Below are 13,628 nucleotides of genomic sequence, written 5' to 3' on the forward strand. Positions count from 1 at the left end.
TGCCAATGAGTACAAATATGAAAAAACTCTAACCGATGCCATATCTTTCAGGAGTTGGATGATCACTTCAGCTAACTTTCGAGTCATGGATCCCCTCAACCACCATCGTGCCCCAACGTAGCGTTTCGGATGGATACTGGTAGCCAACGAAACGGTCTGTAAAGCTTTCCCATTGTTCTCTTTCCCTTTCACTTTGACCTGAACGGTTAATGACTTGGCGATGCAACTTAGGAAAACGTCGAGTATTCCTGGAGCATTTTCATCGAAATCAGCATTATGTGTAAAACTATTGTTTGCTACAGAAACGATGCTGAAGTCTGTGGGCGGCAAACGACCGACGCTTGTTACGTTGGCTAGTACTTCAGGTTTGATTTCTGGTAAAATGCGTTTTAACAGAGCTGTTACCTGAAGAATCAGAAAGCGATTTTAGCTGATGTCCCTGCTAAAGTAGAAAGTAGATGTTTAAGAAGGATTGAAACACATACTTGACGCTGCACTCTGGCCGATCCTGTGTGCAACAAACTCAGCAAGTCAGTTAACAATCCATACTGATGCGACAGGTAATACTGTCCAACGGCACTGCCGCTCAAGGCAAGAACCATAGACAACATCTCGAAACAATATGTGTCGGCTGCTTTTGATACATCACTGTTGTCGCTCAGTAAACTGTTAGTCGGCGTTGGCGAGTATAGCAATGCTTCCCATTCTTCCCTCAATCGAATCGTTTCTTTGCGAATAGCTTCAACGATATGTGTGCAGACTTGCTTTTGCAGATGCGTCAGATTGTTCCTGCTGAACAAAATTCCAACCATGTGCTCTCGAAGGTCGTTGCTATCTTCCACATCTTCGTTGGCACCTTCTGTAGCTTCCATTTGTTGTTGTTGTTGATCTCCTTGTATGAGTTTGCCAAATACCTAGAAAATAAAAAAAAGGTTATTAAAGATTTTAAGACAAAGGATTAATAAATTCATATATACGTAGGATTTCCATATTTCAGTTCAATCTTCGCGACCGAGTTGAATAATCGATCTACGCGAGCAGGGGTAAATCCAGGGTTGAACTCTTAACGAATAGTGATAATTCAATAATGTAATAACACAGTAGAACACCAATTAACTTGAACAAAATTCGGAGATGGCTGTTCAACTTCGTGATCGACGCGAGACTCCCGGATGTCATCCGCACGTTTCATACCTCGCGATAGTTTCACTCTCAGATGGACACGTACTTTTACGAATAATAGAGAATTAGGCAACCCACATACAACATACCTGAGACGTAATCAATCGGAAAACTTTTAACGTCTCTGCCTCGCAATTCCTCTGCTGGATCCTTTGTGCACTTAGTTGTTTCCCAACTTTTAATGATTCTCCTTCGATCTCACCCAAAATTCGAATTTGCCGGACTCGTAAGGAATTGTCTGCGCCCTTCAGTTCGAGGCCAATCGCAACGTGCCGCGGATCTGCATGGGAAATGACGTTAGTATTTTTTATTTTAAGCGACTATTTAAGATATTTTTATTTCAAGTTACCGTTAACTGGACAATTGATCCAACCAGCTGAGCGACTCTCGATCTCCACAGTTCTTAGTTTCAGCATTTCGTCAACGTTATTGCCCGATTGGAATGTTACACTAGATACCTTGTGCTGCAACATACACATTGTAAATAATGCATTCTTTTTATAAATTCAGACTAGAACTACGGTCTAAAGTTTTTTAATTTACAACTATAGAGATTGTAAAGAGCCATTCATGACAAAATTTGATACATTGACTACCGTGCAATCACGTCTTAAAAATTCCACAGAATCAAGGTAATTTAGCCATGGTAATCAAAACTGCAGAGTTAAAGCTTATCATAGTAATCACTTCTTGAACTCTTCCAAATTGTGCAAAATCTCAATAAAGTTTATATTATGAACAAAATTAATTGTTACAAATAGACGAAGAATTGTCTTCGAACATGTATTATTATAAAAATGTGTGAAAGTCTGAATAAGTACATCTTTGCTGTTTCCATAAAGCAATGTAAATTTTTTATGTCATCTTTAGCGGAACCGTAGATCTAGTCTTAAGAATAATACAAAAGAATTTGCATAACCTACCGTTAGGTCACGGCAATTATCGATATGAATGTAAATCATGCGAGGAAGAGAATGAGCACCGCAGGTAATAGTGATCGTCTTCGTTTTATTGCGATCCTCGTCGCCTGACTCCCAGAAAGTTTCCGTTGAATTGTCAGTTAAATTCCCGATCATAGCTTGCCTGCTCGAGGCTTTAATTTTAATACCAGGCGTTAAATCTTTTAGGACCTCCACGGAACTAGTTATCTGCTGGGAATGAGTCGATTGATGACTTTCGTGCATGCTCATCGTTACGTCCTCGTCCTCCTCATATCTCGACAGTATTTTGCTAATGTTACTAAACACGTGACTTCTATGAAGAAACATATGATCCGAGGGCGTGAATTTGATCCCCCAACATCGAATAGCAGCTTGTTGAAGAGGCGAGCCTGAAACAAGTACGTAAGAAATTATTTAATTATTTTCCTGATAGTTGAACGTAATTTCAAAGAGTGCGAAATACTTACCAAGGGGTGGTAAAAGCATCAAATCGGCTATAGTTTGTAACAAAGTGTGAAAAACTGTTGGCAACGGATTAACAGACTCGCCTGCTATCACCAAATCGCTTAAGGGATGCTCGCACACGTCAATCATATCCTTGAAAATTAAAAAAGTGTTAGTGATGCTTAATATAGATTAAAAATTTTAACATATGAGGTAGCTTTTGTGATTAACTAGATCCATTCAAATTCTTACGTATAAATATTTAACTATTTTTACATATTTTTGAATCCACTACTTTGAGATCAGTGTTAATGTTATTACTGGATCTAATAGAAATAGCTAATAATTTTAATTGGTTGTCACTGATCTATCAAGGTATTCTATTTGCTATCGTATACATTACGTGTTAGTGGTCTGGTACCGAGTATTCCATGTCCGACATTGTTCACATCGAATCACGCGTCATACTCACATGCTCGTCTCTTTTTTCGGCTCGATTGTCCTCGTCGGTCGAATCAGCGGGCTCCGGTGTCACTACTGGCGTCAGAGAAGCAGAGAACCACCAAAGCAAGTCATGCAAACAAATCGGTTGGGTTACACTCCTTAGCAACCAATTTAATGCTTGCATCGCGTACACTCGACAAGCAGCACGCCTTAAAGCCTGCTTCATGGCGAGCTGTAAATGCTGTAAGTTGTGTTGCTGAAGAACAAAGAGCATCACTGGTCTCATCAGAATTTCTATTCTATCGTTGTTTGCTGCTTCCGTTTGGCTCGTTGATACAATCGCTGATTGGTCCATCGAAGGTACCAATTTTTGAAGAGCAGCGGATGGATAACACAACAGAGACAAACCGCTATCTAAACAAAAAAACAAATGCCCAGGTTACAAAGATTGAATATACATATAAAACCACAAATCTCTAGTGTTCTACATACTGTTATTCATTTCACTGCTGCTGTTATTCCTCTTCCGCATAATAACGACTCTGCCATCGTTAGTGTTCCTGGCCCAAGAAGCTCCAGTAGACATAGACACCGATCGATGGAACGTGCCCCGGCCTTTGCCACTTTCACTATCGCTGTCACTCATAGGATACTCTGACAAAGGCTGCAAAGGAGGACATGTTAGCATTCTAAATCACACAAGAGATAGCAATCTCTTACCCTTCCGTTCGTGCTGTTGAACATGGCACTGCTTCCATCGTAAACTGTCTGATGACCATTCTGTCTTCTCAACGCTTCCTCGTAGTACCTTTCGTCGTGACTCTGCGAATGATGAACTCCCAGGGCCTGCAAACACTGAAACGGGCCAGTCGGTGGGAATGGTCCAGCCGCATCCGGGGGACTATAGTTCTCAGCAACAGACGACAGCGTCTGGGACGGTCGCCTTTGCTGTTTCGGAATGTTCAATCCGGAAGCACTGGCCAGTTCCAACAAAAATATGGCATTGTTCTTCATGACGATGTGTGTCTCGTTGCCATTCGGACTAGAAATTGGCGACAGGATCTTCCCGGAGCCGTTCTTTCGTTTCGTAATCCCCGTCAAGAACTTCTTCGCCAGTTTGAGCTTCCGTGCTCTCAGATATTTATCGCGGCACGTATCACAGATTAGGTACCACGAGCTTCCGCCCACACCACCATCGCCGCAATTCCCTGCCCAGCCAATGCAGTGAGTCCCTCCACTGTTATAACCTTTTCCTCCCGCGTGCCATCCGCAGCCAGGGTGCATCATTTTCATGTGGTAAGTCACCGGATGCGGAAACATCAGGCCACAAAGTTCGCAGATAGTCTCTCGTTCTATCCCGGCTACCGCTTCGGATCCAATTCCCTTGCCAACCGGTTTCCAATCTTTTTTCTTCCGGTTGCCTTTCTTCTCGCGGTCCTTCAGCTTTTCCTCGCGAGGTCGTTTCTCCGGGACCGGTCTCTTGCTCAACTTCACCGTTTGGATCTGCGATATGGGGCTCGGCAGAACCGACTGCTGCTCTATAGCCTGAAGACAATTGGTACTCAACTCCTCCCACAGAAACACCAAGCTCTTCAAGGCCGGTGGCAGCACCGCAACCGTTTGGAACTCGGGAACAGCTCCGAGTTTGCCATTAGCTTGGCCTTCATCTTTCGCGCTAGAATCCTGTTTCTTGCGGTTTCTGTTCGCGTTTGCATTCGCGGCAGACCGCGTCAAGGTCTCTAGCGTGCTGGGCTGTATGTGCAGGTAGTTCCCAGCGTTGGTCACCTCGACGGAATGTCTCTGCCTCGCTTTTTGCTCCTGCTCTTCCTTGTCATTGGGTTGTACCACCGCCTGCCTGGTCACAACGAGGGCTCCTTGCTTCGGTAAACTAGGATGGAACTTGAGGAAACTGGCGCAGGCCATGGCATCGTGCACGATACCCTCGTGCCAGAGAAACGCCGCAAACACAGCTCTCAGACACTCTCCGACCGATGGACTGATAGCTTCCTTCACCTTCTCCTTGCTCAGGTTCAACGTCCGACTCGGATTCGGACTCTGTTGCGAACTGGCTGGAGACATTGCTCTTTTCGCTCTGGTCTTCACCATCTTCGTGTGATCCCTTCTACTCAGCTTAGGCGACTGACGCTCTTCCTTCGGCCCTGTGGACCCGATGCTGAAGTGGAAGGAGATGTTCGTCTGCGTTTGTGCCTGAGACACTTTTCGTGGACTTTTCTGCGAATCCTTCGGAAAAAGAATAGAATTTATTGTTGTATATTTGGTATTAATTTTAGTTTGTTAGTTCAGTGAAGTTTCACTTACTCCATCCTTCTTCGGCGTGTCCGGCGGACTAGCTATACTACCCTCAGATCTTATTTGTAAAGAACTACAGCTCGGGCTCGGAGACAGGTCGCGAGTGTTGGCAGTTGTACTCACAGCACTGGGAGATTGCGAAGGATCCCTCGTTATACTACTGACCAAGGCACTTGTGTCGCTTTGCGTCGAACCCCGTCGCTGGGACGTGGCCGTGCTGTCCATCATGCCACCAGAAACTTGAAAAAGAGGGGGGGTTCAGACAAATTAATTACATGGCCTTTTAGAAACCTAAATCTAATTTCTTTCTCTGCTTCCTAGAGCAAGGATATTGTTGTCTCACGTTGCTTTCAAAGGCTATGGACACCGACAGATGAAGTGTATTATCCTTGGCTAAAAGAGTTCGATGGAAACTCTGTCGCGATAATTATTAAAATCTTGGACACAGAAAATATGTTTTTCAAGTTGATTTAAATTTTTTATTTGTGTATAAAGAAAAATGATCATCCATTTGCGAGATATGTAGTATAATTCAGAATGGTTTTTTAATGTCTGCAAATAATTCTTTGATCGATAACATGAATGTTTTTAGCTAGACACTTTCTGCCAGGGATAATAATAGTTCATCCCGTGCAGCGTTCTTTCGCAAACTTCATGGACTATGGATATTTATACAGAAGTTCGATGGGATCGATTATAAATTAGTTTACTCTATTATATACTTTAACACTTTATCTCCTGGGGAAGATTCAACAGTATTTTAAGAATCGTCGATTAATAATTGAGGACTTTTTAACACGTTGGTTGTCAAATCACATCTCCTAAAAATCCCACCAGTTCAAAGCAGTTTAGCTAAATTTTATACGTATATTTAGATTTCTACTACAGGATCTTGTTTCATAAGGAAATAGATATAGTAGAGTCATTGAAAAGTACAATAGAAGTATAGTAGAAGTTCTTTTCGATGGGGCACAGTTATTAAAATAGGTTTCCGGTAGATAAAGCGTTAAGAGATATAAAATAGAATGAAATTAAATGTTTTATATTTGATAGGAATGTGTATAAGATCCATAGTCTTCCTATTAGATTCGTGCAGTCTTGTGCGTATCGTGAACGAACGTAACAGCGATGACTGAATGAGATTGTGAGAGCTTGATGATTGATCATGAGACGAGACACTGATGTGTTAAATCGTGATTAAATACGTAATCGATGCAGTAGTAATTATGTTAGTGTCGAGTCAGAGAGTAGAAATGTATGTTGTTATTCTTACCTAGTGGGGAGAGGCCGACACTTCGGGGGGAGCCGCAGAGCACAGGGCTGCTACTGACACTATCTCCCCCTGCTATCAAACTTCTCCCACCTGACAATTTTCGATCAATTGTAGAATTTATACGTGACGTGTTATCGTTTGAAAATACTCTAAATTTACTCTGTATAAGTATATCTATATATATATATGTATATATACATATATAATATTACATTTATAAACTCGTATGCACTATTTGAATCTCTAATCAGAGAAGGGATGCTGTCGACATCTGTGTCTGTGATGTGTGTTGTGCGTGCACAAAACGAAATATCTCGTAAATCTCCAAGTACTGTTTGTATCTGCATGCAGTTTCGGGTCTCCGATAAATAAATAAACACTACGGTGCGATTGCATTCTTGAAGGAAAACGTAATCGGTGTGGTGTGAAGTAATAATTCCGAACAACACAAAACGCTATAACACTATTCTCGACTGTACAAAACTGAGGATGATTAGGAAAGGGGCGAAGTACCTGGTGCATGAGCAGCAGGAGGGAAGAGGCAATTACCAGAACCAACTGGCTGCCGACTGGACCCAGCTAAGAGCAACATTACTATATTGTTATAACTAATCCCACAACGGGTCTGGTTTTAATACATTTATACAACCTACGACGTCATTCGTTTCTAGAAATAGAGAACATCGGAGAGAAGAGACAAAAAAAAGAGACTGGCTTATGGTAAAAAGACGCAAAATGGCGAGTTATACTAAAAGATAATTCATTCCACGGAGCAGGGGAACGTGGAACGGTATATGGTCTTACAAGTGTCAGTAACGGGTCTCTCAGCTTCTGAAATGATTCCCTCTCCTCAGACCAGTTACGGTGCCGAAAGTGTGAAGTAAGACACACACATGAATGTATGAGGTTAAACGATGAGACCATAGAAGGAGAGAAAATAGAAAGAATCGCGCACGTAGCTCCCATTTCGTTTCGTTACATTTCATTTCATTTATAAATGGTTGTTTGCGAGTTGCGTATACGTACCGGGTATTTGTACCGGGCTAGAGGACGGGCTGTGAATTCTTGGTGACCCACCTTGGGGATTCTTCGGCGAGGAGCTTCTCGACAATCTTCTCGGTGTCTCGGGTGGCGTGGGACCGTTGCCATTCGCTCGGCTCTCGCCGATCGCTTTCACCAGCTCCTTCACGGACACGCCGACGAACTCGGAAAAATCCCTGCAAATGCCAAAACTATATGATGAAACTAATCTAACTGCACGCATCCCGACGGTTCATTCTTTTTATCCACCTGCCGGGCGAGCTCCTCTTCTCCCCGTGACACTTGTCGTCGCCTCTCAGCCACTTTTGAAGAACGCTGAACTTCCCGCCTCCACCCCCGCCTCCGCCGCCTTCCCTTTCTCTCTCTTTCACCACCCTCTCTTTGGAATGCGGCTTGGAGAATTTCGGCGAGACGTCCGTCTTCTCCAATGTCGGCTTGTCGCTTCCTGAAATATAATACGAGCGGTGGTCAGTCGTGACGGTATGGCATGCGTGCGAGTAGAACTCGATCTCATCGAATTGTACCTGGTGAACCATGTTGATTGTATGAACCAAAAATAAAGAGATTCGTGTTGCTACCTTCGCCAGACTCCGCTGTGCTCGGCGTGTAATTCTGCGGGGTGAAATTGAAGCCCTCGTGACTCACGGAAGGCACGGAGAAATCGAAACCTTTATGACTAGGTGAAACGGACGGATCGGCTATGATCGGTTTCTTTTCCGCAGCATCGTTCTCAAGCTCGAGCTCGATTTTCATGAAGGTCACGTATCCCAGTTTCGTAACTGCAAGGGCCCAAGCCTCGCCGTCCGCGATTCGACCTCTGTCGAAGCAGTACTTGGACATTGAATCGTCGTCGAGGCGGACCCAAGTACCTTCGCTGTTCACAAACTGAGAAACAAACAGGTAAAGTTGAACAGGGTCGTTTCAGCTCCATTTTTCAACCCTTGTACGTTCATTCGTTTAGCACTTTAGATACTGTCAAGTCTTTCTTTTCGGTTTAATCGTTTTTTTGTTTTTGATGATTTCCTTGAGAAACATTTGTCCACATGTTTGTGACATTTTTCTGGTTAAAATAAGTCCAAACATCACTTTGGATCACATTTACTTGTTTAATTCACGTTTCCATAGAACCTTGACTGTCCGAACTGGTGGTAATCCGCATGTAAACAGTTCAATGTAAACCGATCTATGTATAACACAAATTATCATGCATACAGGCTAGTATGCATATACTAACATAAAGAATGAATGTAATTTTGTAGCTAGGCGACTGCCCCAGTATCCAAATATTCGCGTTCCACTGACTAGTTCTACTATGTCGTGGATTAAACAAGTAAATATGATCCAAATTGTGTTACGCTTGATATCATTTTAATCAGAAAAATGTCACGGATATGTTCGTAAAATTTGCATTAATAATAATTAGAAACAAAAGAGTTTTGTTATTGTTTTGCGACGTTTTCACACACATCGAGCCATACGTTCAATGCAGGATCGGTGAAGCTAACTCTGCTCGATTAAAAAGGTGACACCAAAGAACAAGATACTTTTGTCACATTGTGATTAGGAATGAGATTAGACTAAAAAATATTAAATTTCGAAGTTACAGGGAACTATAGAGAAACGAATGGGGGTTAAAGATGAAATTATAAGTCTCTTGAATTGATGTGGAGAACAGAATTTTTTACATTTCGCAGATCGTACGAGGGTTGAAATAAATGATACCAAGACCCACATATTCCTGAATGGTCACGGTGTTGCCGGGTGCCAATATTCCCACTGGTGCTGCCTTTAAATTTGGTCTGCTTCTAATATTGTGGCCGGAAGCACCGCATCTTACGACCACCATGGTCCTAGCCGCGTCGGAGGTCACCGTTTTCCTTTTGCTGAAACGTGAAATTGTGTTTCGATCGACACAGAAAGTTAACACCGAAGGGGTTTCAGTCTTTTTTGCGTACTCATCGACCACTTCAGGCCTCTTGCGCGAAATAGTCTCCTTGATGACTTGATCTAAAATCGATTTCGGCTCTTCAACTGGAAGAAGCAGGGTCTTCCCCAAGTGTTGATTGTACTGTAGACACCAAGCTTCCAGATGACTGCTGTTGCAGTATTGCTTTATCGTGTCCGCGTTCAATCTCAACCAGACACCATCGTCGTTATGAATCTATAAAAATGGAAGGTCAGGAAACTTTTTGTTTTCCATTGATCCTTGAATGGTTCAAGACGCGGGAGAATCACCTCGTCTATGAAAGCTATGGTATCGTTGACCGAAATAAAGCCGATTTGCTCGCTTTGTAATGAGGGATGGGCTCTGATCCTGAGACCTGCACTGTTCTTAGCTACAAATTTTCTGAGTCTGCTTGGCTGATGCTGCGGTTTCTTGACGACATTTTGAGTTGGCGGTTGCATCCTTTGCGGTGGTTCCTTTACTTCCACTTTGTAGTTCTGAAAAACCCACCATACAATGTCCTTTGATTGCTAACTCTATGTATATATTCTTAACCCTTATAGTGGCAACCAAAGGTGAATGCAATTTTGAAATTTCATTTGAGATTCTTTTCATAAATGTTTATCTTGATGTTATAAATTGATGTAATATTACGAACATTCACATCGGTTTTATATCTTCAGAGAACATTGTTAAAAAATGAAAACATGAAATTTGATGTAGAAATAGGACATGAATTGTGATAAATTAATAAAACATGGAAATTTTTAAGGTTTTCAATTTCGCCGAAATGTTCGATTATGAACCACAATTTGTTGATTTGAAACTATAAAGTGAAAATGAGTAAAATATAGCCTGATAATCTTTTGGGCTGTTAATCCGAAGATGACACGAGTGTTGAAAGAATTTCACAGCGAATTTTCTTGGAATATGGTGAGGGTCGAGTACTCACGTCTTCCATGTTGTATCCGTCCACCATGATCATTAGGGAGTACCATCCGACAGATGACGGTGTCCAGGTAGCGCTGTAGCTTCCATCACCATTAGGTCTGACCAGCATGCTCTCACTCGCCCTTTTTATGGCCGGTGACATGTACCGTAGCTCCTCGAAGGAATAGTTCTGATAAGCCTTCATAATGGTGATCGCGTAGAAGCAAGTCTTGTTGTTAACCGTGACCTCGTACGGTACATCCAGCGAAGGCTGAGGATGACCACCGAACGTCATCGGGTCCGGCTGAGAGATTCGTCGAATTTTTTTCCCTTGTTCGGAGTTTGTTAAGGCTTTCTTGTCTATCGGGACTGCCTTCACCTCCACCTGCAAAAGATTTCTCCATTCGAACAACTATCGATCTCACACTCTTCACACTTTACTTACTATACTACACACTGCTTGTTTTACCTACTTCTTACTATATTATTAGTTACTACTATAGACTGCGGATCTTTATGCATTTATGGCTCCCGAAACTTAAAAAAAAAATGGTAGAATATAAAATTCATTAAAGTTTTTAGTATGTTTTTTATTTATCACAAATTTACAAAGACTACGGTCCCCGAAAACCAGATTTCATTTAATTCCACTTTCTTAAAATTCATCTACAAAAATTGCAAATTGCATAAACATCCGCAGTCTGATTATTAAATTGAACTATCGGTGGTCTCAAGTGAATTGTGGATTTGTTACGTCCCTTGGTAAAGTCACTTTCAAACAGAAACATCAGAAGTGTTATGTGTTGTGCATACTTGATGCAGACAACAATGGACAGTCATACCACGCCGTTCGAGCGTGACGGATCGAATATCATGTGATTTCATGTTCATCAAATGTCAAAAATGTCTCAAGAAGTTATCCAACGACTTGAGAAATTAAAAAGAAAGCTGAAATATTTCAGAAGCTTGCACCACAAGGACATCACTTATGGAACATCCAACATAGGAACAAGCGATTCTACAATTCATACCTTCAAGTTGGGAACGTGGACGATGTCGCCATATTGGTCCTTCGTGTAAATGGTTACGATGGCCGGCCACCCGCATTTCATCTCCTCCTTCGAGTACAGAACCTCGCATTTCGCGGGATCCACGAAACTGTCCGGTTGCAGCCATCTTGCGAGACGGCCTCCACTCGTGCCAGCTGTGCACGAGACGAAATCCCGAAGGAAGAGTCGTTCGTTCGAGTGACAACTGTAAACAGCAAAGAAAAATCTCTCATTAAATCGATGAATGAACACGAAACATTTTAGTATCAAGTTACTGAACTGGCCGAGTGTATAAACGTGCGACGAAGCTAAAAATTGGGTCGTTCGTTCGAGCGACTCTGATTACATCGATCAATCTATTAAACGCTAATACATTTTAGTATCACAGTTGCTAAGTTCGTCATGAACGGGCGACGCAGCTAAAAATTGATCATGAGCGTTGGCAAGGGTCAAAGAATGGATCGAAACGAGGATCGTCGCAGGTTGTCGACTCGTTAGAACGAGTTTCCGAGTTACAATGCCCCTAATTGGTGATCCGTTCCGCGGGTCTCGTCTGGATAGATCACGAGCAGAGGACGATGCTCCTCTGCCAGCCAGACAATCGTTGCTTCCCCTAGCGAGTCATCGTCGGAGTCATCCCTAATAAGGCGCAATCACATTGCAATTCTGTTCTCCGTCGCGATGGGTTCGCTACCTATACTGTGCCATCACGCCTCGACCGATTTCGCTTGTAACACGAGCAGCTAGAACGACTTCTTCGAACCATTTAAACCTGCTACTTCCGAAGAGCCGCGTTGCCAAACCGGTATCCAGTGAACATCGATACATAATTAATTAAAAACGTGACACCCGAGAGGAACAAAATCTGCCCGGACCGATAACTCTGTCAATTATTTACGAATAGGTTCGTAAGCTGATAAGCCACCCGTCTTCACGATTCGACAGATCGTGGAGAACCATTTTCACTTTGGAGATTGCTGACTTGCAGGATGTTTATCAAAACACTAAAGCACTGGATCAATTGAACGGAGCTGGAGGCTCCCACGGGCACACGACGAGAATAGTCTGGAGTCAATGAGAATACGCGTGACACAAAGCGGAGTCACGTTCGTCTTATTTATGAGAGCTTCATGTTGCAAATCTGGGGTCGTGAAGATGGGCCACTTTTGTCCAAATTGTTTCGAGTGAATATTTTTGAATGCTTTTTTAAGAGGACGATCAAATTGTTTGGAATTTAGGAGACTTCTTTGTAGATGTTTGATCCTTATTTATAATTCTTTCTAGACTGTCGTCGTCAAAATTATTGAGCCTTCTGACATTAGAAACTTAACGCTTCTTTACGCTCTCGTAAACATTGTGAATATTTGCATACAGTGAAACGAATTAATATTCGGACGCTCTAAAACAGACGATAATTTTTTAAATATTGTACTATACGATTTGAACTTTTTTGGGAAGCAAGAGCAATTAGTTTACTACAGGATCACTACAATTGATCGGAGAATTGTAGAAAAAATACTATAAGTATATATTGAAAATTTAAAAAATACATTTTGTAGATCTGTGTGAATTAAACATATTCTGAAAATTTCGCCAAAATCGGTCGACGTTGCAATGAGCTACAAACATTTAAAGATGGTAAAAATGGCAGATTTTCACAATTTTCGGCCTGTAACTGCAATAAATCTAAGGATTCTTACATCTTTCAATGCCTCTCGTTTTTTTCCGACAACAACCGATTTCGATGAAACTTTCACAGTGCATATAATTGACACAGATCTACAAAATATTTTTTACAAAGTATTTTTTAAATTTTCGATATAGGCCCACATAAAAAAGTTGTAAAATGCAACTTTTAGTATTTTTTTCTACAATTCCGATCAATTGCAATTTTTGAAAAAATTTCTTTTCGCATCCTGCAGTAACCTAATTGCTCTAGCTTCCCAAAAAAGTTCAAATCGTATAGAAAAATGTTTTAAAAAGTTATCGTCTTTTCTAGAGCGTCCGAATATTAATTCGCTTCACTGAACATGTTTTCCTAAAAATTATGAGATCTTCCATCGAAAATC

At 41.9% G+C, this 13,628-nt stretch overlaps 1 protein-coding gene across 15 annotated transcripts in view; it reads right to left on the bottom strand.

The window, feature by feature from the left end:
* The window catches only part of Hiw (MYC binding protein highwire), a 525,671-nt gene that overhangs the window by 2,913 nt on the left and 509,130 nt on the right, over nucleotides 1–13,628 (bottom strand). For 2 of the 15 annotated variants that reach the window (XM_076431216.1, XM_076431215.1), the window contains exons 31-49: nucleotides 11,542–11,764; nucleotides 10,533–10,895; nucleotides 9,871–10,077; nucleotides 9,368–9,796; nucleotides 8,160–8,520; nucleotides 7,885–8,080; nucleotides 7,621–7,826; nucleotides 7,108–7,173; nucleotides 6,595–6,684; nucleotides 5,331–5,560; nucleotides 3,732–5,252; nucleotides 3,504–3,675; nucleotides 3,040–3,425; nucleotides 2,591–2,720; nucleotides 2,106–2,512; nucleotides 1,532–1,646; nucleotides 1,272–1,462; nucleotides 486–914; nucleotides 34–405 (exon numbers count right to left, since the gene is read on the bottom strand). In XM_076431216.1, coding sequence (XP_076287331.1) covers nucleotides 34–405; nucleotides 486–914; nucleotides 1,272–1,462; nucleotides 1,532–1,646; nucleotides 2,106–2,512; nucleotides 2,591–2,720; nucleotides 3,040–3,425; nucleotides 3,504–3,675; nucleotides 3,732–5,252; nucleotides 5,331–5,560; nucleotides 6,595–6,684; nucleotides 7,108–7,173; nucleotides 7,621–7,826; nucleotides 7,885–8,080; nucleotides 8,160–8,520; nucleotides 9,368–9,796; nucleotides 9,871–10,077; nucleotides 10,533–10,895; nucleotides 11,542–11,764 — 6,094 coding nt within the window. Of the gene's footprint in view, nucleotides 1–33; nucleotides 406–485; nucleotides 915–1,271; nucleotides 1,463–1,531; nucleotides 1,647–2,105; nucleotides 2,513–2,590; nucleotides 2,721–3,039; nucleotides 3,426–3,503; nucleotides 3,676–3,731; nucleotides 5,253–5,330; nucleotides 5,561–6,594; nucleotides 6,685–7,107; nucleotides 7,174–7,398; nucleotides 7,426–7,620; nucleotides 7,827–7,884; nucleotides 8,081–8,159; nucleotides 8,521–9,367; nucleotides 9,797–9,870; nucleotides 10,078–10,532; nucleotides 10,896–11,541; nucleotides 11,765–13,628 lie in introns of all 15 variants that reach the window. The other 13 variants (XM_076431223.1, XM_076431222.1, XM_076431228.1 and 10 more) reach the window with 13 other exon arrangements.

The sequence above is a fragment of the Lasioglossum baleicum genome, chromosome 9 (genome assembly GCF_051020765.1).
Source record: "Lasioglossum baleicum chromosome 9, iyLasBale1, whole genome shotgun sequence".
In the NCBI taxonomy this organism is placed as follows: Eukaryota; Metazoa; Arthropoda; class Insecta; order Hymenoptera; family Halictidae; genus Lasioglossum; species Lasioglossum baleicum.